Raw genomic sequence first — 26,645 nt, 5'->3', positions numbered from 1 at the left:
TTAGAGAAGGAAGAAATGAAGAACCCCAGGGTTAGCAGAAGGAAAGAAATCTTAAAAATCAGGGCAGAAATAAATGCAATAGAAACTAAAGAGACCATAGCAAAAATCAACAAAGCTAAAAGCTGGTTTTTTGAAAAAATAAACAAAATTGACAAACCATTAGCAAGACTCATTAAGAAACAGAGAGAAGAACCAAATTAACAAAATTAGAAATGAAAATGGAGAGATCACAACAGACAACACTGAAATACAAAGGATCATGAGACTACTACCAGCAGCTCTATGCCAATAAAATGGACAACTTGGATGAAATGGACAAATTCTTAGAAAAGTATAACTTTCCAAAACTGAACCAGGAAGAAATAGAAGATCTTAACAGACCCATCACAAGCAAGGAAATCGAAACTGTCATCAAAAATCTTCCAGCAAACAAAAGCCCAGGACCAGATGGCTTCACAGCTGAATTCTACCAAAAATTTAGAGAAGAGCTAACACCTATCTTACTCAAACTCTTCCAGAAAATTGCAGAGGAAGGTAAGCTTCCAAACTCATTCTATGAGGCCACCATCACCCTAATTCCAAAACCAGACAAAGATGCCACAAAAAAAGAAAACTACAGGCCAATATCACTGATGAACATAGATGCAAAAATCCTTAACAAAATTCTAGCAAACAGAATCCAACAACATATTAAAAAAAATCATACACCATGACCAAGTGGGCTTTATCCCAGGAATGCAAGGATTCTTTAATATCTGCAAATCAATCAATGTAATACACCACATTAACAAATTGAAAGATAAAAACCATATGATTATCTCAATAGATACAGAGAAAGCCTTTGACAAAATTCAACACTCATTTATGGTTAAAACTCTCCAGAAAGCAGGAATAGAAGGAACATACCTCAACATAATAAAAGCTATATATGACAAACCCACAGCAAGCATCACCCTCAATGGTGAAAAATTGAAAGCATTTCCCGTGAAATCAGGAACAAGACAAGGCTGCCCACTCTCACCACTACTATTCAACATAGTGTTGGAAGTTTTGGCCACAGCAATCAGAGCAGAAAAAGAAGTAAAAGGAATCCAGATAGGAAAAGAAGAAGTGAAACTCTCACTGTTTGCAGATGACATGATCCTCTACATAGAAAACCCTAAAGACGCTACCAGACTCTACCTATTACTAGAGCTAATCAATGAATATAGTAAAGTTGCAGGATATAAAATTAACACACAGAAATCCCTTGCATTCCTATATACTAACAATGAAAAAACAGAAAGAGAAATTAATGAAACAATACCATTCACCATTGCAACAAAAAGAATAAAATACTTAGGAGTATATCTACCTAAAGAAACAAAAGACCTGTACATGGAAAACTATAAAACACTGATGAAAGAAATCAAAGAGGACACAAACAGATGGAGAAACATACCGTGTTCATGGATTGGAAGAATCAATATTGTCAAAATGGCTATTCTACCCAAAGCAATCTATAGATTCAATGCAATCCCTATCAAGCTACCAACGGTATTTTTCACAGAACTAGACCAAAGAATTTCACAATTTGTATGGAAATACAAAAAACCTCGAATAGCCAAAGTAATCTTGAGAAAGAAGAATGGAACTGGAGGAATCAACCTGCCTGACTTCAGACTCTACTACAAAGCCACAGTCATCAAGACAGTATGGTACTGGCACAAAGACAGAAATATAGATCAATGGAACAGAATAGAAAGCCCAGAGATAAATCCACGAACCTATGGACACCTTATCTTTGACAAAGGAGGCAAGGATATACAATGGAAAAAAGACAACCTCTTTAACAAGTGGTGCTGGGAAAACTGGCCAACCACTTGTAAAAGAATGAAACTAGAACACTTTCTAACACCATACACAAAAATAAACTCAAAATGGATTAAAGATCTAAATGTAAGACCAGAAACTATAAAACTCCTAGAGGAGAACATAGGCAAAACACTCTCCGACATAAATCACAGCAAGATCCTCTATGACCCACCTCCCAGAATATTGGACATAAAAGCAAAACTAAACAAATGGGACCTAATGAAACTTAAAAGCTTTTGCACTACAAAGGACACTATAAATAAGGTGAAAAGACAGCCCTCAGATTGGGAGAAAATAATAGCAAATGAAGAAACAGACAAAGGATTAATCTCAAAAATATACAAGCAACTCCTGCAGCTCAATTCCAGAAAAATAAATGACCCAATCAAAAAATGGGCCAAAGAACTAAACAGACATTTCTCCAAAGAACACTTACAGATGGCTAACAAACACATGAAAAGATGCTCAACATCACTCATTATTAGAGAAATGCAAATCAAAACCACAATGAGGTACCATTACACACCAGTCAGGATGGCTGCTATCCAAAAGTTTACAAGCAATAAATGCTGGAGAGGGTGTGGAGAAAAGGGAACCCTCTTACACTGTTGGTGGGAATGCAAACTAGTACAGCCACTATGGAAAACAGTGTGGAGATTTCTTAAAAAACTGGAAATAGAACTGCCATATGACCCAGCAATCCCACTTCTGGGCATACACACTGAGGAAACCAGATCTGAAAGAGACATGTGCACCCCAATGTTCATCGCAGCACTGTTTATAATAGCCAGGACATGGAAGCAACCTAGATGCCCATTAGCAGATGAATGGATAAGGAAGCTGTGGTACATATACACCATGGAATATTACTCAGCCATTAAAAAGAATTCATTTGAATCAGTCCTAATGAGATGGATGAAACTGGAGCCCATTATACAGAGTGAAGTAAGCCAGAAAGATAAAGAACATTACAGCATACTAACACATATATATGGAATTTAGAAAGATGGTAACGATAACCCTATATGCAAAACAGAAAAAGAGACACAGAAATACAGAACAGACTTTTGAACTCTGTGGGAGAAGGTGAGGGTGGGATGTTTCAAAAGAACAGCATGTATACTATCTATGGTGAAACAGATCACCAGCCCAGGTGGGATGCATGAGACAAGTGCTCGGGCCTGGTGCACTGGGAAGACCCAGAGGAATCGGGTGGAGAGGGAGGTGGGAGGGGGGATCGGGATGGGGAATACGTGTAAATCTATGGCTGATTCATATCAATGTATGACAAAAAAAATAAAAATAAAAATAGCTGTAAAACTTGGTCAAAGGATACCAAAAAGAAAGATGTATTAATGTTCTAGATCAAGAAGACTCAATACCATAAAGATATAAATTCTTCCTATGTAAATTTAAAATTTAATGTTATAATGCCAATAAAAATACTAATAGTCAAAAAAAAAAAAAATAAAAATAATGAGATCTTGCCTCAGACTTGTTAGAGAGTCAGTTATCAGAAAGGTGAAAGATAACAAATGTTGGCAAGAATGAGGAGGAAAGGGAACCCTCAGATACTGTTGGTGGGCATAAAAGTTGATATGGCCATTATGAAAAATATTATGGAGGTTCTACAAAAAATGAAAAATAGAACTACTATATGATCCAGCTGTCTCTCTCCTGGTCATATATGCAAAGGAAATGAAAACACTCTCTTAAGGAGAGATCTACAAGCCCATGTTTATTATAGCATTATTCACAATAGTCAAGTTATGGAAACAATGTAAAAGTCCATTGATGGATGAAAGGATAAATAAAATGTGATATATCTACATGTATCTTATGCACATATACCATAGAATATTATTCATAAAAGAAGGCAATTCTGCCATTTGTGACATGGATGAACTTGGAGGACATTATGTAAGTCGAATAAGCCATATACAGAAAGCCAAATCTGGTATGAACTTATCTACGTCTAGAATCTTAATAGTCCAACTGATAGAAATAAAGGACAGATTGTTCCTGGGGGCAGGAGGGATGGGAGAGATGTTGGTCAAGGTATACAAAGTTTCAGTTATACAACGTGAATGATTTCTAGAGATCCACTGTACAACAATGTAACTATAGTTAACAATATTGCTTACTAGAAATTTGATAAGAGGATTAATCTTAAATTCTCATATCAAAAAAGAAAAACTGAAAATAGTAACTATGTGAGGTGATGGATATATTAATTAGCTTTGATACATATATCAAATTACCAAGTTGTATGCCCTAAATATATACAATTTTTAATTGTCACTTCAATGAAGTAAATGTATAAATTAGCTTACATCAAATCACCAAGGACAAGATGGTTGGATGGCATCACTGACTCAATGGACATAAGTTTGAGCAAACTCCAGGAGATGGTGAAGGACAGGGAAGCCTGGTGTGCTGCAGTCCATGGGGTTGCAAAGAGTCGAACATGCCTGAGCAACTGAAAAATAGGCTTCCAAGATGGCGCCAGTGGTAAAGAGCCTGCCTGACAATGCAGGAGACTTCAGAGACACAGGTTGAATCCTTGGGTCAGGAAGATCCCCTGAAGGAGGGAATGGCACCCCACTCCAGTATTCTTGTCTGGAGAATCCCATGGACAGAGGGGCCTGGTGGGCTACAGTCCACAGGGTCACAAAGAGTGGGACACGACTGAAGTGACTTAGCACGCACAGCACATAGACACATTAAAGGGAACCAGCTTATACAAACGTGGAGATGAAGTCCAGTGATGCACCCTGCAAGCTGGAGACGGGAAAGTCAGTGGTGTAGTTTAGAAGCCCGAAAGACATGGAGTGGATGGTGAAGAGTTCAGCTTGGGTTTGAAGGTTGGAAACCAGAAGTGCTGAGGGCAAGAGAAGCTCAATGTCGCAGCTTGCAGTCAAGCAGACAATAAATCCAACCTTCCTCTGCCCTTTTGTTCTGATCATGCCCTCACTGTATTGGCTGATGCCCACCAGCGTTGGCGAAGGCCCTGTGCTTTACTCAGTCCACTGACTCAAATGCAAATCTCTCCTAGAAACACCCAAAAATAATGTCTAACCAGCTGTTGGGCATCCTTTGGTCCAGTCAAGTTGCCTCATAAAATTGACCATCACAGTTGTATAGCCATAGCTAACTATAAGGAGGCTGGCAGATAATGTCTCCAGCAGATATCCCTATTCCCAAAAGGAAACTGATTCAGAAGTGACAAATAGCAATTTACTGCCTGACTAGCACTTCTCACTGTTAAGGTTGTTATCCTCCATAACCAAGCCTTGTTTCTGAGAGGATGGTGTTAATACATAAGTGAGATATCTGAGGAAAAAAATCAAATAGATTTTTGTCAACTTAATAGAGTGCTGTGACAATAAAGTCTTATTACCATGTTGAAGTGTCAACTCTTTCATATACAGTTTCCTGGGATTAGCTGCCTGCTCAGACCAGTCACCAAGTTGGCGCCTTTGTTGCCCTCCACCTCTTAGAATTGGGTTGGGCCTCTAGTATCAGAAGCATTAAGCAGGAGAGCTCCATTTCTGGGAAAAGTTGTAAATGAAAGACAGGTTCCCTGACTAGGCTGAAGGTTTAGGTCTTTGGTTTCTCTGAGGTCATGTATGCCTTTCTATTTCAAAGGCTGTCACAAGTCAAAGGTGACTTTTGGTCTCCTAGAATCAGTGTCCTGCCACTGAGGTGCACAAGACTTACTAGATAAACCTTTGCAGTTCACCGGCAGAAGCAAATTCATTGTCTTACAAAAGCAACTTTGTACATGTGTGCTAAGTTGCTTCAGTCATGTCCAATTCTTTGCGACCCTATGGACTATAGCCTGCCAGGCTCCTCTGTCCATGGGATTCTCCAGGCAAGAATACCAGAGTGGGTTACCATGCCCTCCTCCAGGGGATCTTCCTGACCCAAGAATTGAACTTGCATCTCTTATGTCTCCTGCACTGACAGGTGTGGGTTCTTTACCACTAGTGCCACCTGGGAAGCCCCCCAAAATAAGGACAGATTCTGATCATCTATGTCAGCCCATTTTCTCATGGCCAGCTGGCCTTCTGCAAATGATCCAGAACTCTCTGCAGCACAGTCTCAGCTGGGGTGATGTATTATGCAGATTAAAGACATAAATCCTCTGGAGAAGACAGACCAAGAAGATAAAAAAGGTGTTCATAATAATAAGCTTTAAAGAAACTCAGTCTGTTCTCTGGGCTTTGTAAAGACATGAGATTTGTATAAACTTTGGGGATCTTTAGTTAATTGTTCTTTCTCTAAATCCAGTTATCTGACAGTGAATTTCTTCAATAGAAATTATTTGTGACAAGTCTTAACACAACCAACATTTTTTTCCTTCCATTTTTCAGAAGGCTGGGGAAAAAGCAATTGACCTGCCATTTTCTTGTTTTCCTCTGCACTAAAGTACTAAGAGCTCCATGGATTTTAACTGGAGTTTTTAATCAGAATTTTTCCTTTCTTGTGTGCTTTTTATACTCCGTTCCTCCCCCAGGCCTCTGATCTCACAGAGCCCTCAGGAATTGCTTCTTTTCCATCCAGATTTCTTCCTCCTCAGGCAAACTCCCAACTAGGGAAAGGGTATGAGCAAGGGATTCAGGGCTGCATGCAAATCATGTGGCTTCGCAGTTGCTCTCTTCTCCCCAAAGAGGCATCTGTCTTATTTAGCACCATTGCTAGCACATCTTTAGCACTTGATTTGCAATAAAGACAAATTTAGGATAGAACATTATTCTAAAGCTGGTTTGGCCCAAATGCCACAGGAGGAAAAAAATAAAACCACTGTACACAGTGGTGTGCGTGTGTGTGTGCATATGTTGCATATACCAGAAAAGTGCTAGCACTGATTCTTCAGAGCAGTGTTCACACAAAAACACTCAGTTAAACCAGCATCCCTTTCTTGCAGAAGATACTAAAAAGAACACCTGCCTACCATATGTAAGCTATGACTTCCCTACTAAAAGATTTTCCATTAAGATAAAAACCTATCTTGGTGCTCATAAAGTCCTAAAGATAGTGGTTTTGTCATTTCTCTATTTTCATTGAGAACATCCATGGACTGCACTGGATATTTTATATGATTTTTATATCCCAGAGACTGTAATAATAAAAGCCAACATTGAGGAGGGACAAAGGTATGCTTTAATTTGTTTACGATTTATCTAGATACTGAGATTCAGTTTCAGAACTAGAGTGGTCCATTTTCTCCAAACTGCAATCATTGATTTAATCATTTACTAAGTTTATATTGGGCACTGTTCTATACATTGGAGAATACAAAGCAGTCTGTAGTTCTATTTTCAAGAATCCCGCCTCATAACTCAGAAGATAAATACCCATGTATAATGCTTTCACAGCAACATAAAATAATATCATATGGAATTAAGAGCCAAATGAGCAGTATAAATAGCAAGTACTATAATGACCAAGAAAATAGGAAAAATAGCTTGAAGGTAGAATTTGTCCTGGAGTTGAAACATGGACAGACTTTGAGTATATTGAAAGGAAAGAGGTGGTATTTTAGGCAGTGAAAGTTGCTCAGTCATGTTCAACTCTTTGAGACCCCATAGACTGTAGCCCACCAGGCTCCTCTGTCCATGGAATTCTCCAGGCCAGAATAGCGGAGTGGGTAGCCTTTCCCTTCTCCAGGGGATCTTACCAACCCAGGGATTGAACCCAGGTCTCCCACATTGCAGGCAGATTCTTTACCCGCTTGAGCCACCAGGGAAGCCCAAGAATACTGGAGAGGGTAGCGTGTCCTTTCTCCAGCAGATCTTCCCAACCCAGGAATCAAATCAGGGTCTCCTGCAAGGCAGGCAGGTGATTCTAGGCAGAGAATGTAGAAAAATGTGCTTAGATGATGAGTTGGGTTTGTTTGAAGAAGTATGGGTAACTCATGAGAACAGAGAAGTAGCAAGAAATATTCCTAGAAAGATTTGTGAGTGTTCAGCCTGGATAGGCAAAGGTGTGGAGGGCAGACCTGGAGTGCTGCAAAGCCCATCACCCCCTAGAACGATTCTACCATGCGAGAATGTAGAAGAGGGTATGGTGAGGGTGGAGGTGGAGGTGAGTTATGGTGGAGGTGGAGGTTAGTTATGAATCCATAACTAACATAGTATAATGGGAAGAAGGAAAATGTATCTGGGGGGAGAGAGGAAATATCTAATCTTCTGCTCTAAATGTCAGTCTAGAAGTGAAGGATGCCAAGTCTGGAGCCTAACCCCCTAGGCTTGTTTCCCCACACCTCCATTTACTAGCTACGCAGTTCTAGGCAACAACCTGCAAACCCTCCTGCGTCATTTTACTCATCTGTAAAATGGCGATAACACCAGTCCCATCTCATGGGGTTGTTTTAGGTATTAAATGGGATGGAATATGTAAAATCCTCTTAAAAACTCCCAGCACATTGTAAGTACTCAATAAATGCTAGCTACTGTGATTGTAGAAAGAAAACACAGGAAACCATTGCCTTGGTTTTAGAGGAGGAAGAGGATGAAAAGATTTGAGTGTGAATCCGATTGTCTTGGATATGTTTAGTGATGAAAGGATACTGAAAACTCTGGTCAACCACAGGAGGAGACTGAATGCTTAAACCTATTCTAACTAGTCATAGAATCTTGTGGTCCCATGAAAACAGAGGGCTAGCATATGTTGTTGAACATGAAAAAGGCCACCTGCCCCTGAAAAGACTCATTCTACTTAGAAAGACTACTCTCTCTGGTTGTTGTTTTTTTTTTTTTTTTTCCACTTTTCCAATAAAGCAAGAGCTATAAGCATCCAGGTGTTGCTTGCTTGTGCTTCTTCAGAGCAACCTAAGTATTAATAGCTTGAATCCACTTGACTCTTCTGACTTCATAAAACACAAGTTCCCGAGATAAGTGATTATTTAAGAAAGTAAATCACGTGGACTATTAAAGCAGGGTTTCTCCACCATGACGCTGTTGACAGTTTGTGCTGGGTAATTCTGTTAGAGAAGGGGGCTGATGTTCTGTGCACCACAGGATATTCAGCAATGTCTCTGGCCTCTGTTCACTAGATACCAGTAGCACTTCCTTCCTCCAGTCATGACAATAAAAGAATGTGCCCAGGCGGTGCTGAACATCACTGAGGGGACAAAATCACCCCTAGTCGAGAAGCACTGTTAGACTCATTGTATGGAAACCCATTGCTTGTGTTTCGCAAACAGGAGAGAGTGGCCAGAATACCTTTGGCTCGTGTCCATTCAAACCAAGGCTTTCATCTCAGTGGATTCACTGGGAAGAAATTAACCACTTCAGTGGCTGGTGGGTGGTGGGTTGAAGAGGCAGCAACAGAGACAAAGGAATTACAGATACATAGATGGCTTCAGTTCAGTTCAGTTCAGTCTCTCAGTCGTGTCTGACTCTTTGCGACCCCATGAATCGCAGCATGCCAGGCCTCCCTGTCCATCACCAACTCCTGGAGTTTACTCAAACTCATGCCCATCGAATCAGTGATGCCATCCAGCCATCTCATCCTCTGTCACCCACCTCTCCTCCTGCCCCCAACCCCTCCCAGCATCAGGGTCTTTTCCAACGAGTCAACTCTTCACATGAGGTGGCCAAAGTACAAGATCCAAATAGTATTAATAGCATCTGCCAACTAAGCAGAAGGGCCTAGTAGTGATGTTATCACCTTCTTCATGCCGAATGGGAAAATAAAGTACTAGCTGTTAGACACTTTTAGAAGGATTACTTTGATTTTTATCTCAAATTTTCCTGGGTAACAGGACCATGAATCTACCAGATGTGTTCTGCTTCTCGCTTTCTCTGGCATGATAGGCTTTGGAAGGCAGCATGTCAGGCCAGAAGGTTTGTCTGGATGGTCCTGCAGTTGAGAAGCAAGGCTTCTGCTAGTGACCTGTCTCCTTCTAGAGAGCTCACAGCCACATACTTGGCACTCACTTTCAAATTTCAATTCAGTTTGGGGCAAATATGAATTGGGGGAGTTTTCTATAGCATCTGGGATTCTTATATTGTTCATCTCTATCACTAATTTTGAAAAATGCTAAGATTCAAGGGTCATATATTGGGTAGGCCAAAAAGTTTGTTCTGGTTTTTCTATAAACTGTTACTCAGAAACTCGAATGAACTTTTTGGCCAAGTCAGTATTTCTAACATTTAAATTTGTGTGTCTCCTAAGCTCTTTTTTTCTGATAAAAAGATCTTCAAAAACTAGAAACTTCTCTTCCTTTTATCAAGATTCTGTCTCTAAGGACAGTTCAAGCACAAATTCTTCAGTGATATTTTAAAGTCAGAAGTTCCTTTTTCAGGGAGAGACATAGTTCTCAAGGGATATCGTTCTTTTCTTATCTGAAAAAAAACAATTTGGGGTTCAAGTTAAATAGTTTCAAACGCAACCAAAATCATTCCACCCAGTGGAATTTAATATTCCCTTCCATTCATACACCATGTTCCAGTGACTCTGAGTTATGAATGTTCCCTAGGTACATCACATGGGGCTTCCATGTGGCGCTAGTGGTAAAGAACCCACCTGCCAATGCAGAGACTTAAGAGATGAGGGTTTGATCCCTGGGTTGGGAAGATCCCCTGGAGGAGGGCATGGCAACCCACTCCAGATTCTTGTCTGGAGAATCCCATGGACAGAGGAATCTGGCGGGCTACAGTCCATGGGGTCGCAAAGAGTCAGACAGGGCTAAAGTGACTTAGCACATAAGTCACCACATACTTTCATTTTGCTGGACTTCTGCCCTTACTATTCTTTACGCCAGAATGCCTTTTGCCAGAGAACTTGGCAACATTATTTTCTCATAGAAAAGCAAGTGCATGAAGGATAGAGGGAAGTCATGACCACTAAATATGGTACCTGGAATTGCAGATATTTGCTCTTGCAGATAGAATTTTTATGAACCTGACTGCTGGGATGCTGAGTCCAGAAAGCAGAAGAATTAATGATATTGCCAATACTAAAGGAAACTCTATTACCCTCTATGGTTATGGCTAGCATATGGCTATGATATTTTAAAACATCTTCATAGTCCAAATAAAAGCAGACCACAAGCATGAACAAATAGAGAGTCCATCATAAAGCAAAAAATAATTCAGTGAGCAACATGCTTTTTAAAACATTAGGTTTAAGTCTGAATCAAATACAAATTAAATATGAACAGAAACTCTTCAAAGTAATTTCATTATTCATTTCACTGTAAATTGCTTAATTGCATTACAAGTCAAATTAAAACTCAAAAAGAACTTTCTGGCCACTTACTCTGCCACCTATCAGCATAAAATTTGCCTCATGGGTTTACTTATTAGATCAACCTAAAATAATGAGGAGAGAGGAGAGGAGTACTTCAGTCAACTGATTGAAAGTGTTAGCTTTATTTCCTGAGACAAAGATCCAATTTTCTTGTCTTTAATTTCACCTTTCAGCTTTTTTCTTTTTTTCTTTCCTCATATGGAGTCAGGCAAGAATATTTTTTCTTTCAGCAGCTTTCCTCTGTGCACTGGGATGTCAAATTCTCAAGATATACCATATCATGTTTTTTTATTTTACAATTTTTTTCCCCAGAAGCCAGCCAAATTTATTCCAAATAGCTCAGTGAACACTAGGGTTTTAGAATTTTGACAGAATGTTTTTTTTTTTAACATATATGTAGCCTGTATTTTCCTACATTTACTATTATTTCTTCTTATAGATAATTTTATTTTTCTCTTCTTTTTCATTTTACTGAATCAAGGCCACTGCGTACTAACTACAGCCTAGCATGGAGCCTTCAGGATTCTCACAACAGACAGCATATATCCATTAAACCCAATTTGACCTTTCAGGAGTTGATCAATTACGATGGGAGAACCTCATTTATACTTTATTATTTGCTGTTCTTCCTTTCCGAAGTGTGTGTGGAAGGAAGCCTCCACAATAGTTGGAGAAATAAAGTAGCCTCGACTTTTGAGCTACAAAATAGTTTCCTGTTTTGTTTCCTGAATGAAAAACTGTTAAATATTAACATAGTGTGTCGGTGAGGATCCAGCCCAGAAAACAGATGTTGGCCAGGTCAGTCAATAGGGAAAATCTCATCCCAGGTAACTCGGGGCAATGAGGCTATGCAGAGATTGTCAACCACTGGGTTTTGAGGGGGTGTTTCTAAAGCCCACGAACTGGGGGCACCACCTACCAAGAGCTAGAACTCTCCAAGAGCTAGAGCCGCCGCCTCTTTTAATAAGGCTGCTCAGAGAGAAGATTCGGAGCCTGAGCTCTGCTCTCCTCCCTCTCCAGGCTCCTGTCCACGTCACCCATGGGAGACTCCAGGGTTTCATGGGGGCCACACGCAGAACACAGCGTGGGAAGGGCGGGAGACAGAGTAGAGAACAAACAGGCAAAGGACTGATGCATCTGGAAAATGGCAGATGCATTTGTTGCTGTTTAGTCGCTAAGTTGTATCTGACTCTTTGTGACCCTGTGGACTGTAGCCCACCAGGCTCCTCTGTCCATAGAACGTACTGGACGAGAAAAATAAAGTGCTTCTGTTGGTACAAAAGTCCTCTTTGTTGTTCTTCCTCTCTGTGTGTATTAATTTGTTGTTTGGTTTGCATTTGAGATATGATGATTACTGCCTAATAAGTTCTTCTCCAGAAGTCTGGTGACACTGGGCAATTTCCTCTAGAGCAAGCGTAGAGGGCAGCTGTCTAGTTCAGGAACACAGGCTACTATGCACATGCTGCATCTTCTTTTAGTTGATGTATTGCTCTTACATCAGTTGAGCTTGTCCTTCTCACTTGCCTGGATGGTTTACTTCTAGAATTTGCCCCCATGAAACTAATGCCTCCATGGGCCGTGGTGTGGTCATGGATTATTCTGATCCTACAAAGGCACAATGAGACCAGGGACTGCATCTGAGCTGAGCACAGGTTCTGTGAACTATACCACTGGACTGTTCTTTATGCCAGAATGCCTTCTGCTAGAGAAGGGCTGTGATTTGTAGGCACAGCCTGCAGCTGGACTCTGCCTTGTTTGAAGTGGCATCTGAAAGACTGAACAGCAATTACTCCCTGTAGCCCAGGGCAGATGATGACTGCGGGGCTTGGCCTTTTCATATTTTCTGGTTTCCTGAGGCCAGAGTACTCACCAATGGTAAAACCTCTTTGCTCTGGTTCATCTGAAAAACACTGTCATTTCAAAGGTAAGAAAGAAAAAGAGGTGATTTTATCGTGATTTTTATGGCAAACAATAGAACAATGCTTCAGAAATGTTGAATGGGAGAGAGTAAAAGGCAGATGGGTTCAAGTGTAGACAGTTCCTGGCTTTCTGTTTTACGAGAACCCAAGGCCTAGGGAGGGCTTCCCGAATGGCTCAGTGGGTAAAGAATTTTCCTGCAGTGCAGGAGACACAGGAGATATGGGTTCAGTCCTTGGGTTGGGAAGATCCCCTGGAGGAGGAAAAAAGGCAACCCACTCCAGTGTTCTTGCCTAAAGAATCCCACGACAGAGGAGCCTCACAGGCTACAGTCCATGGGGTCACAAAGAGTCAGACGCAATTGAGCAGGAGCAGGCAAGGCCTCGGGAGGGCAACAAAACCCCCAGTTAAGTCCATTCCTTGGCCTTGTGGATGATCTTTCTTTGTTCAGTTCTATCATTTTCTTTTCCTCCTCACTGCCTTTCCCTCTCCCCAGGACAGGAAGCTCTCTGGGATGGCCCTTCCCCACACCCCCTGCAGTCTCTCATGGACAGTAAGGTAGTCTGAACTGAACTCATATGAGTGAACTGCTGATGTCAGGTCCAAGGGCCACTCCCCAGATCACCCTCCCCTCACTGCCCCGTGCCTCCTCACCACCACTGCCCACATGGGAACACCCCCCCCACCCACCCACCCACCCAGCCTTAGCTCCTCGGGCCCCTCTGAAAGCCTCCTCCCGCTCTTCATCCCAGAGACCCCAACCCCATTCTAGTACCGTGATTCTCTGCTTCAGTCCAGGAATTTCTCTGACGTAGAGATTAAATCTGAGGAATACTTAGCGATCCATGATAATTCTTGAAAGGGCCTGTGTGCTCACTCTTATCCTGCACCTGCCACATGCCCTCTACTTCCCAGAGCCCCAGCCTCTGCTCCCCACTGCCTCCCCATTCCATCATCCGGCATGCTGCTGGAATAATCACCAGAGATTTGGGAGATCTGGAAGGGCCCCCACTTACCCTGCCCGTTTGATCATTAACTTTTCAAACCAGACTTTTCTCTCTCGTGAACGGAGCAGCCTGAGGCCAGGGACCAAGTCCTGCTTCTTTCTCTCCCTCACTGCAGTGCTGCTCAAGGTGTGGTCAGAAAACCCACAGGATCAGCGCGCCCTGAGTGCGTGTCAGAAACGCAGAGTCTCAGGTCCGGCCTCAGCCCTTCTAAATTAGAATATCGGGGTAGAACTCAGAAGGTGATCGCAAGGCTTCCAGGTGATTCTGATGCCTGCTCAGGTTCAAAAGGCGACACCCTGTGTTGTAGACACTAGTATCTTGTGTATGGTATTTGTCGAGTAAACACCTGTAACTGGGGAATATTTGCAAGATCACAGTGTGGGGTCACACCACAGCTTCCTGAGAGCAGAGCCCAGGTCTGTCTGTATTGCTGTGTCCTCAGCATCTCAAGGAATGCCTGACAGTGTCTCCCATTTTAACCTTTTAAAAGGTTACAAAACAGCAAAGAAAATTACAGTGAGGCTTGTTTAGAGAATGAGTTTGAGATAACACATCGATGCCATGTAGATAGTAAATACTTTTTTGCTGGTGATAATAATACCTTCCATTGATATAGCACTCTGTGGTTTTCAAGACTCCTTCAGGACATTTTCTCACTGATCTTCTTGAAAATTTAGAGAAAGCATTAGTAGGCTTTGTTCTGCCCTCTCAGCAGAAAGCTGACAGATTAGTTCTTGGTTCTCTGAATTAAATACAAAAAGAGAGCCCAGGACTTTGAGCTCCTACTCCAGTGGAAAAGGTTTGCGGTTCAATTGTGTTAATATTAGCTGAGGGTTTTGGTAACTTAGCCTTAACAGGTGTTCATTTTACAATTTCTTCATCTGCAAAATGAGAAAAAAAATACTATCTGCCTTGCAGTGTTATAAGTATTAAATAATAAATGTGAAACATTTAGCACACTGCCTGATATGGTTATATTAATGAATTGTTTTATGTTTACATATTATTTGTATTATTTTTTTATTATACCAGCAGAGTGACCAGTACTTCACTTGTGGGATAGCAAGGGCCAGGGTCTTCCCCATCCCAGAGGGTGTTACTTGCTAACTTAAGGCAACATTTAAGGCATTTGGTCTGACTTACAAACTGGGAATGTTTCTCACTGCTGATGGCCCTCCCTTGGGTCCCCTGCTGATTCCTGCGGTCCCTAAACCTAATAACCCATCAGGATGCTTGAGTGTCTACTGCAGTCACCATGGTGATTCCTGTTCTCAAGTAGAGGTTGCTAATCATTCCAAACACACGCCTTCCTTCCATCAGTTGATAAGTTGTCGTGGTTAACCTTTTATTTGTTTAATATATTCCTCTATCCTGTGATTTCATTTATCTCATAATTATTAAGCATAGAGAACCTGTAAGGGATGTTTTGCCAAGTCTTATACTTCTCCATATTCCCCTACTGTTTCATACAAATGTTATTGTTTTTATATGTACCAGGAAAAAGGTTGGAATGCACTTGTGTGTTTGTTGTGTCTGAAACTTATTTTTTTAGTTATAGTATAGTTGATGTACAATGTTCTTAGTTTCGAGTGTACAGGAAAGTGATTCAGTTATACATATATTCATTCCTTTTCAGACTTTTTTCCTCATATAGGTTATTACAGAATATTGAGTTGAGTTTGCTGTGCTATGCAGTAGGTCCTCGTTGGTTATCTATTTTATATATAGTAGCATGTGTATGTTAATCCCAAATTCCTGATTCATCCCTCACCCCCACAATTTGCCTTTGGCACCCATAGTTTTCCTTCTATATCTGTGTGTCTATTTCTGTTTTGAAATAAGTTCATTTGTATCATTTTTTTAAATTACAGTCCACATACGAATGGTAACATATGATATACTCCTTTGAAGTATTTTGGTTCCTTGGGAGACACATTATTTCTTCTTTTTAGAAGCAGCCAAGTGTTTAGCCCATGAGCCTCTTCCTAATCAGTAGAACGCAGTCACTGCTTTTCCCTGTGGAAGTGGACAGCATGTGGTAGAAGAGGCGGCAGGGAGAGTCCTGGGATGCAGGCTCTCATCAGCCCCCTCGTCACTGCTTCATATCCACTAGGATGTCACTCCACATCTCAAGTCTCAGCCTTGTCATATATCCACTGAAGGAGCTGGACGAGGGCCCTCCAAGGCAACCAGTCCATGGTGCTGAAGTGCCAAGTTCCTCCCTGGGCATCCTCGTCCTGACTCCTGGTGCTGGAGCAGAAACCATGATTTCTGCAGGCTGGAATGAACAGCGATCACACAGATGACCGTGGAGGGGCCAACACGTACTTTCCCTTCCATAGTCAGGACGGCACAGACCAGGAAGTACTCTGCCAGCTCTGAGTCCTGGAAGGGATGGGGGCGGGGGCACTGGCATCACAGAGTGGTGACTCTCCTCCTGCGCTGTTTTTATTCTATGCTGATATTCTGAACTCACTGGATTTCTTAGGCATTTGTGCCACATTCGGTCTATCATTCACTCATTCATCTGACCACGAATTTACAGTTACTGTCTGAGACCTTTCTACGTGCCACACATTCTCCTGAATGCTCAGTGGTGAACAGAACAGTCAGGGGCCTTGCCCGTTGTAGTCTAGGATGGATACAGACAAGGAGAAGGTCCTAGTGAGTGAGAAACAGGGTGTGGGGTCCCCATGTGATGGGGAGGCTAATCCAGGGGAGGCTGTGTGCTGAGACAAGATGGAAGAGGATGACAAAGCCTGACACAGAGGCTGTAAATGTGTTTTAGACAGCGGCACGTGATAGCAACCGGTGGATTTCTTGCAAAAATAAGGAAGCTTAAACTCTATGGTGTGCCAGTAAACAGATTCTTTGAAAAAAATAAAAGCAAAAAATAAGAAAAACTTCTGATTTAATTCACCAATTTCCATGATATAAATGCACCCATCATAGTCATTGTCACAGGTAAGGTTTAAAAACCAACCCACCAAAGTTCTTGATATTTGATAATCAGCACTTTCAAGCCAGTACTGCCAACTCCAGAACTTTGCCAGAAGCTTTGGCCCCTTACCTGGACAAGCCTCTTCCAAGTGTCTTAGTTGAGGCTCCTCCTAAGTAGGCTTGGAGAGGGGAATTTGTATACAAGTAGTTTTTTTACTCAGAAAGTGCAAGAAACAGTACTTCCTTAGTGGGAGATTGAGCTGGGGATGGGAAGGCCAACAGCAAAGGGTGTTTATACCATTATGCTTGAAAATCTAGGGATTGGTGTGGCGGCAGCATGAGGAGCAAGGGACGGGCTGTAGGTAGACACCAGTTCCTGTCTGTCACTGGCTGAGGTCTGATCCTGGGCTATACACTTTCTCTTACATTTAACTTTCCTTGATGGGCAGAGTGGTCTTCCCTTGCTTCAGAGAAGATTTTAAAGCAAAGAACTGCAGACACTGGCAGTTGAAAGTGAGCTAGCCAGCAAAGAAGTGGCAAGACCTGAGAGACAATGGGCAGAGCACCAATAGCATCTGCTACAGATTGCCCTGTACCTAAATCTGTAATTCCTGCTTTTTCTTTTCCATTATGGCTTACACATATTCACAGAATATTGAATATAGTTCCATGTGCTCCACAGTAGGACCTGTTGTCTGTCCATTCTACATGCAATAGTTTGTATCTGCTAATCCCAAACTCCCAGTCCTTCCCTTCCCCCCACTCAGTCCCTCATGGCAACCTTAAGTCTGTTCTTTATATCTGTGAGTCTGTTTCTGTTTCATAAATAATTTCATTTGTGTAACATTTTAGATTCTACATATAAACGATATCATAAGGTACTGTCTTTCTCTTTCTGGCTTCTCTTAGTATGATAATCTCTAGGTCCATCCATGTGGCCACAGATGGCGTTGTTTTGTCCCTTTTATGGCTGAGTAGTATTCCATTGTATATATGTACCATGGCCATTCATCTGACAATGGACATTTAGGTATTTCCATGTTTTGGCTATTGTAAACAGTGCTGCTGTGAACATAATGATGCATGTATTTTTTCGAGTTAACAGTTTTATCTGGGTATTGCTGGATCATATGGCAAGTCTATTTTTAGTTTTTTGAGGAATATCCATACTATTCTCCATAGTGGCTGTGTCAATTTACATTCCCACCAACAATGTGAACAGTTTTCCTTTTCTCCACACTCTCTCTAGCATTTGCTATTTACAGACTTTTTAAAGATGGTCATTCTGACCATCTGTATTTCTCATTTGCATTTTCCCCCTTAAATTGGACCCTCACATTTTTATTAGTTTTAGGCCTTACAAAACCTAGAGCCATCAATAGTGATAGCTCCTACTTGTTGGAAACTACAGCATGTTTGAAAGATCCAAAGAAATTAATAATGCTGTATCAAAGTTGGGAGGAAGGTGGGGAGCAAAAGATGGAGTTGGAAAGGATTGATGGGCTCTTCTAGGTTTGGCTGAAATACACTGATCTCTGTGGAACTCAGCTGGGCCGCTCCAGGCTTCTCCCTCCTGTGACAGGCTGGCAGAGCAGCCCCCTTCCTGGGAAGGGTTCCTGCCACAATGAAGAGCAAGAATACAAAAGGACTGATGAAACTCAAAGGCCTCTGTGCCTCTTGCTCACCAGTGGCTCACATAAAATCTCATATTTCACTGACCAAAGCAATGTGCTTGGCCCAGTCCAAAGCCAGGAAGGTGCAGGGAAATAGAACCCACCTCCAAGGAAGGAGGTATGACTCGGTGAGTTCAGTACTACAGTCTACTCTAGGATTTCACCAAGATGTTAGTGGTGGTTATCTGGGGGTAGTGAGATTTCTGATAATTTTTTTTTTTTGCTTTAGCTTTTTCTCTTATTAGAATATTTAATGAGAATATAGCAATCTTATCAAAAACTATAAACCCATTTCTTTAATAAAAATATTAACATTGGAGAAAATTTATTTGAAGGTGCTTTTTTAGCATTTACTTTTATAACTCATTAATTAAAGGAGTTAATGTACATATGCAAAACATGTCTTAACTTCTTAAACTACCTCTTAACTTTTACAGCATATATAAATCATTAAGTTTTATTATGTTCCTGTTTCTGTTTCCTTACTGCCACTCATTCATTTTAAAATTTATTTTGTGTATACCTTGTATTGCTATATGTACCTCTATAAAACACCTGCAAACACTTTGGGTATTAGATGGGAAGTAAAGAAACAGATTATTTTAAAAACTAAAGCAGGTATGGGAGAGAGAGCCATACATTCATACACAGAAATCACCTGGAGAGATTATTTTTTAAATGCCTATGACAATGTCCCTAAAGGTTCTGATTTATTTTGTTCTAGGTTGAAGTAATTTTTAACAGCTCTCCAAGGTTGAGAATAATTGGATAAATAAGTGATTAAGTTAGTGGGAATGTGACAGAAGGGACAATTCTATGTGATGAGCAGTAGGAGATTGGGAAATTCCATAACAATTTGAAGTCTGCTGAGATGTGAAAGGCAGAGGCTCCCGAACGTTGAGGAGAATAAGGGAAATGAATGCTGAGGGGAACTTTGAGCTTCCAGAATGAAGGACAGGGCTGCTGTTAAGATCTGGCTGAGATTCACTGTGAGGAAAGAGCTGAACATGTTCTCTCTGATACCGCATTTTCCCCATGTATATCCCAGATCAGACCCTACGCGATAACTGCTTTTTGGATTACTGAGGCACATTCTGTGGACGGTTTCTCAGAACATTATGACTAATAAGAGTCTATTCTTTATGAAAACAGACTGAACTCATAGGAAATTATTTATATACCCAGAACAAAGAAGAAGAAATAGACAGATTACAGGAATTTGGTTTTTCTGTTTATAGCTCTCCTAAATTATTTTATTCTGTGCAGTGTTCAGTCATTTATGTGTAAAATATGAAAATCTCATCTCCCTCTGCCTGATAATATAAAACAAAATGAAAAAAAACTCCTTTCTCTACATATATATTTATAGAGAAAACATATAAAAAGAAGAATATATATAGAGAGGGGTTATTGTTTTATTTTTGTTTTTAACTAAAAGACAAATAACAGATTGTTTTTTTTTTTTTTTAGTAACCATCATCTGGTTACTGGTAAGGTCTGAGTTAATTGCCACTTGTCAGGTAACCATGGTGACCAGCATATTGCTTTTGAGTCCATTAATCTTGCTGAGATTAACAGTAAACCCCAAAGGATCTTTTGCAGCGATTCAGAAATAAATCATCTTTTCACATGTATGCTATTTGGTGACAGCTACTTTCTTTAAAAATATCTAACAGACAAGGAAATAAGAGAGTCCCTAGTGAGGTGATAGAAACCCATTCCCAAATAAGAAATTTTGCAAAATACAGTAAATGACTGAAAAAGTAGATACACAGAAATGTCACATGAAAGAAGAATTTACTAAATAGACATGTGTCATGCTCCTAATAAACGTACCAAAAAAGACCGTTTACTCCCAGTTAGAAATGTATTTGTCTAGGACCTCAGCCTCAAGAAACGAAATGGAGACGAGATTTGAGACAAGGAAAGACAAGACAACTTTTCTTCAATTAAGAAAAGACAAAGTATTATTTAGATGATAGAAATTACAAGGGATGAGTTGAGCTGGATTTAGAAAGAGAAACAGCTGGCTGCCCAAGCTGGGACTAACAGTGTTTAATATTTGTAAAAAGATGTCTGTGACTTAGAAAGTAGAGCATGATCCTACCTCAAACCACATTTGTCTTATAACAGCCCCAGAGATTAAATGCAAAATGTGGCAGCCTCGTTTTATAGATGAAGATGCTGAAGCTAAAGAATGCAGTGTGACTTTCCTATACCCACTTAGTATTAGTGCTTTCTTTTAAATGAACTGAATAAACTGTTAGGATTCTGAGTTGGAAAGCATGGGGACTGGATTATCATCCCCACATTCTTCTGACTTTAATTAATATTATACTCTAGATGAAATACAGCTCTGGGGCTTTCTCAGCTCATGGGGTTTATATTTTCTCATCTCCAAGTTTTCCTGAGCTAAAGGAATGATACAAGCTCTTATTTCAACCTAGGTCTTCATGTATAAAAGAAATACCAAGAAAACAATAGTGTTTTACAAAATCTAAGATGCAGAATTATTCATATTGTAACATATCTGAAATTGGGATGTGTCTTGTAAATAATGGCTTATTATAATTGCTGATGCTTTATGAAAAATAGATTCCACTGCCTACACATGTGCTAACTTGGTCATGGTTGTGTATATTGTCAACTGAGTGGTGGAATTATTAAGGCATGGGTATAAAGTTATTGTGTATGCAAGAAGGGGTATCAGTTTTATAATAGGGATGTGAATACTCATTTTGGAGTAATGACTATCATTTCATATTTTCCTGTAAGGCAACAACCTAGTGCTCTACAGGTCTTAAGGGAAGATACCCACGAGCAGAAGGGTATGTTGACCTTTCTTATTGAGACAGTCATGGAATGGTCATCTCTCATATTCAAAGTATCATGAACAAAGCAACTAAAGATAGAAAAATTTACTAAATCTCTCAGAATACATGAAAAACTTTCAAAGTAACAAGAAGCTAATGTGAGTGACAAGTTTGTCTAGCAGGGCTATTATTAAAGCATTGTATCATAATTTCATTGGCTGCTTCTTTTTGTTCTGGGCCATTCATTAATTTTTATCTTACAATCCATGTTGCTTAGATTCTATGATATGTGGTAGTTTATGAATCAGTCAATATGGTTCTGATCCCCTGTAGCTGGTGACTGGACTTTGCCTAAAGCAACCCTGTGGGCTGGATGAAGCACAAGCTGGAATCAAGATTGCTGGGAGAAATATCAGTAACCTCAGATATGCAGATTGACAGCACCCTTATGGCAGAAAACAAAGAAGAACTAAAAAGCCTCTTGATGAAAGTGAAAGAGGAGAGTGAAAAAGTTGGCTTAAAACTCAACATTCAGAAAACTAAGATCATGGCATCTGGTCTCATCACTTCATGGGAAATAGATGGGGAAACAGTGGAAACAGTGGCTGACTTTATTTTTCTGGGCTCCAAAATCACTGCAGATGGTGACTGCAGCCATGAAATTAAAAGATGCTTACTCCTTGGAAGGAAAGTTATGACCAACCTAGACAACATATTTAAAAGCAGAGACATTACTTTGCCAACAAAGGTCCATCTAGTCAAGGCTATGGTTTTTCCAGTAGTCATGTATGCATGTGAGAGTTGGACTCTAAAGAAAGCTGAGTGCTGAAGAATTGATGCTTTTGAACTGTGGTGTTGGAGAAGACTCTTGAGAGTCCCTTGGACTGCAAGGAGATCCAGCCAGTCCATCCTAAAGGAGATCAGTCCTGGGTGTTCGTTGGAAGAATTGATGTTGAAGCTGAAACTCCAATACTTTGGCCACCTCATTCGGCGAACTGATTCATTTGAAAAGACCCTGATGCTGGGCAAGATTGAAGGCAGGAGGAGAAGGGGACAACAGAGGATGAGATGGCTGGATGGCATCACCAACTGGATGGACATGAATTTGGGTGGGCTCCGGGAGTTGGTGATGGACAGGCAGGCCTGGTGTGCTGCAGTCCACGCGGTCGCAAAGAGTCGGACACTGAGCAACTGAACTGAACTGAACCCTGTTGATGGTGCACATTGTCAGGAAGTCCAAGCTAGTCAAAAACAAATCTTACTCGATTAACCAGCTCTGATGGCAAATTAATGTTTTGTTTACCTCAGCACAGAGTGCCCAGACCATAATTATCACTTGATTAAAAAAAGAAATGATCTCCAATGGCTCTTTAAGCTTTTAAGATAATGGTTCTGTAGAACTCCTTGGTAATTATAGAAAATGTTCATTTTAAATTATTTCCTTGGCAATTTAAGACATTGCAGAGGTTACAGTAAAGTATTTCTTATATAAGAACAAACAGGAAGGGGTATGTTTGATGTAATCATAGCCTCCCCAAATTATACACACATATATATACTATATATATAGTATAAACAGGGAATATTGTGTATGAATAGATGCATAATCTATCACTATGGCATCCTAAGACCTCCATGAGTTATTATGTTAGCAGAACTGAGAGACATATTTAATGGGAAAAGCAAGCGTTCCATTAACTTGGTTAAGTGAAAGAAAGTGAAGTTGCTCAGTCAGGTGCGACTCTTTGCAACCCCATGGACTGTAGCCCAACAGGCTCCTCTGTCCATGGGATTTTTCAGGCAAGAATACTGGAGTGGGTTGCCATTTCCTTCTCCAGGGGATCTTCCCGACCCAGGGATCAAACCCGGGTCTCCCGCATTGGAGGGGGACACTTTTACCATCTGAGCCACCAGGGAAGATTTTTGTTTTGTTTTTTTAACCTGATTAAACAGTAAAAATCAGCTTGTGTTTTTTGTTTTGTTTTTTTAACCTTCACAAAAGTGCACCCCTATCCTGGGCTGAATTTTTTCAGGCAAGCATTTGTCCTTGGTAAATTCAGCAAGCCATGCCATTTACACACCAGCCCCAACCCCTTATGCAAGTAGGACATTCTCCTGAGACTGCTTTCCTTAACCTCATTCTGCATATTTTATTTCTAGCTGTGTGCCAAGATAAGAACTTTTCCCATTAACAGAGGGGCTCTCAACCTAGGCCCTTTCTAGGCATAGGCCAAGCCTTGGCCAATAAGAATGATACGAGCAAAGGGATAATTTTTCTTTTTTAATTACCTAAGGAAATGTGATTAGAGTTCCTTTCAAAGAACCTTTGAAATTTCTTTGTAGAGTTATGTTACCACTTGAGGTTTAAGATGTGTCCAGGTATAAAATATTTTTTACACCTTAATTTACTCTTAATTCTTCATTTTTTGTATACTCCACACTTTAAGATGAGGTAAGTGAAAAAGTTTAGGTTTTGAATGTCTGCCTTTATTTTCCCAGTGAATGTCACTGTTGCTAGAGGAATATATTACTAACTTAGGTGTCAGAATTAGAAAGGTCCTATCCCTGGCTTTTTCTGATAAAATATGTTGCACCTTGAGATGCTCACATGGAACCAGAGGTATCTTTCACCAGATATTTTAATCTTATTTGAAAACTTGTACTTGGTTTGGGGAAGTACTCTGAAATCAGACCATGTCTGCCTCTTAGCTCTCTCCTTTCTTCTTGGAAGGGAGAAATAGTGATGACATCTCATTGAAAGCTCTCCTGCTGCAGTTTAAAGCTATTGGCTTTCATTCTCTCTTCAAGTTGAGAACAGTTCACCACCATTTTCTATTTAAAAATCCTGAAGGATTTGACAGTTGCTAGTAAGAACATACCAAGCTTCTCTTTTTGACACTTTACAAATCCCTTCATTAAACTTTCAACATTTTTTTAGGTTTTCAATTTCTCTCTTGACCACCCACTGGGTGATGTGTCTTTCCCACCTATCTTGAATTGTTATCAAGTAAGAACGTGGCCAATAAAAAGGGAGGATTAAAGAACATGGCTTCCTTTCAGCTTCTTTTCTGAAATGACAGCAAATACACTAGAACTTAACTTCTCAAACTTTTAATGAGTAGTACTGACATGTGTTTAAGAACTATGCTGCCTTGGTTTGATTTCCAGATTTACTGCTTTACTAGCTGAGTTGTCTTGAGCAAATTTTTTAACCTCTCTATGCCTCATTTTCCTTGACTATAAAATGGAGATCATAATGGTATCTCCTTTGAGTTACTCTAAGGATTAAGTTAACATACATACATAAAGAGTTTAAAACAGTACCTGTAAATATTAACTATTATAATTACCATCTAAGTATTGAAATCAAAAGTTGGTTATGAGCCTTATGATCTGTACTGGAAGCTTATTCTGAAACTTAAAACACCAGCTCATTGCATTGTAATTGTGATATTAACAAACCTGGCATTTTTCTCTGAATAATGTAAGCATGAGAATATTATTATAATCTGTTTTTTTAACATTATAATTGCCCCCATGTTTCCTAACCCAATTGTCTTAGCTCTTTAAGTTGTGATTGTAACATGGTAAAATGAGGTTTTCCTGTGATGGACTGTAAATAGTGACCAGCCACCTCAGGTTTCTTGGAACTAAGGGGTTTCTTGAGACAAAGGACTTTTACTGCTAAAACTGGGAACATCTTGGGCAAACTGGGATGACTGGCCACTCATTCCAGTTATAAAAGTACTGTGGAATGTGGAGTAGAAGAGAAGAAAGAAGCAGCAGTAATATTAATCTCATCAAATACAGAGGAATTCTAAATACAACACCACAGTTCCCCTGATTTTTGACTCATGTGATCCCAAATGAGTATCTGAAGGGTAGACTTGCACTGAACTAATTAATTCTAAATGTCAGGCATCTGGGCTTCATTTTTTGCTGTTACCATCATCTCTCTGTGGGATATATTTCTTCTCCTTCATTTTATGCTGTTGTACTTTCCTCTGATCAGTTTTTTGCCTTTTTTTTTCCTTTTTTCTTTTTAGGTCAACTCAAATCAAAACATACTCATGGGATAATGCCCAGGTTATCCTGGTTGGGAACAAATGTGACATGGAAGATGAGCGAGTCATCTCAACCGAGAGGGGCCAACATTTAGGAGAACAGCTTGGTAAGAAACAAATTATCAAATTAACAAGAAAAAGAACATGTTAATTACTTGTAACACAGAACAGAGTCCCAGCTAATTGCTAAGATGAATTAAATGAAAAGATTGTCAACCCGACAGTGGAAGCCAACACATTACCCACTAGCAGTACATGGATTTTCTCGCCGTTTCTGTGGCATCCTTAGAATACAAGCACAATTACAGAAGCAAAATAGACAGCCAGCATTTGGACCTAGAACACGGTGTTCCGATTCTCATTGCATAAAACAGACAGGATATGCCTCGTTTGCTATTTCTTGGGGGCTTTTCTTCTGTATACAACACTTTACACTGAGAGCACATTATTATTCTATGTGCTTACTGCTTTCAAGTTTTCATTGGAAGAGGGTGGATAATAGGCACAGAATAGGTTGCATTAGATTTTGGTTCTAAGTAGACTGGTGGCAATGTGTGTTACAGTTACAAACCTCTTTGAGACTCAATCTCCTCATCTTTTAAGAATGAGTATCATGACTCATGCCTACTTTATTAAGTCTTTGTAGATAAAAGCAACTGAGATGAGAGATATGAAAAAACTTGAGAAGTGGAAAAGCCAATTCAAATGTAAAAGATTCTATCTAGGGAAAAAATGTTGGCGTCAATAGGGTAGAATTTTGGTACAAAGGAGGGGATCAGGACTGATCTTTACAATAATAATTTTTATTGCAGTATAGTTGATTTACAATGTGTTAGTTTCAGGTGTATAGCAAAGTGAGTCAGTTACACGCACATCACACTCACCCTCCCTAGAGGTCTCTGTAACTGTCCTCATTTCTTTTCATTCTTTTGTCTCCATTCTGTTCTGTGGCAGTGATTTCCACATTCTATCTTCCACCTCACTTATCCGTTCTTCTGCCTCAGTTATTCTATTGATTCTTTCTAGTGTATTTTTTAAGGTATTATGTTGTTCACCTCTGTTTGTTCTTTAAATCTTCTCTTTTTAAAACATTTCTGGTGTCTTCTTGGTCTATGC

At 40.2% G+C, this 26,645-nt stretch overlaps 1 protein-coding gene across 2 annotated transcripts in view; it reads left to right on the top strand.

The window, feature by feature from the left end:
- Window positions 1–26,645, top strand: part of RAB3C (RAB3C, member RAS oncogene family) — a 290,840-nt gene that overhangs the window by 227,604 nt on the left and 36,591 nt on the right. For both annotated transcript variants that reach the window (XM_061129756.1, XM_061129755.1), the window contains exon 4: window positions 25,512–25,636. In XM_061129756.1, coding sequence (XP_060985739.1) covers window positions 25,512–25,636 — 125 coding nt within the window. The remainder of the gene's footprint in view (window positions 1–25,511; window positions 25,637–26,645) is intronic.

This window comes from Dama dama, chromosome 25 (assembly GCF_033118175.1).
Source record: "Dama dama isolate Ldn47 chromosome 25, ASM3311817v1, whole genome shotgun sequence".
Lineage (NCBI taxonomy): Eukaryota > Metazoa > Chordata > Mammalia > Artiodactyla > Cervidae > Dama > Dama dama.
Note: the sequence above shows the minus strand (reverse complement) of the source record. Positions and strands in the feature narration are given on the sequence as shown.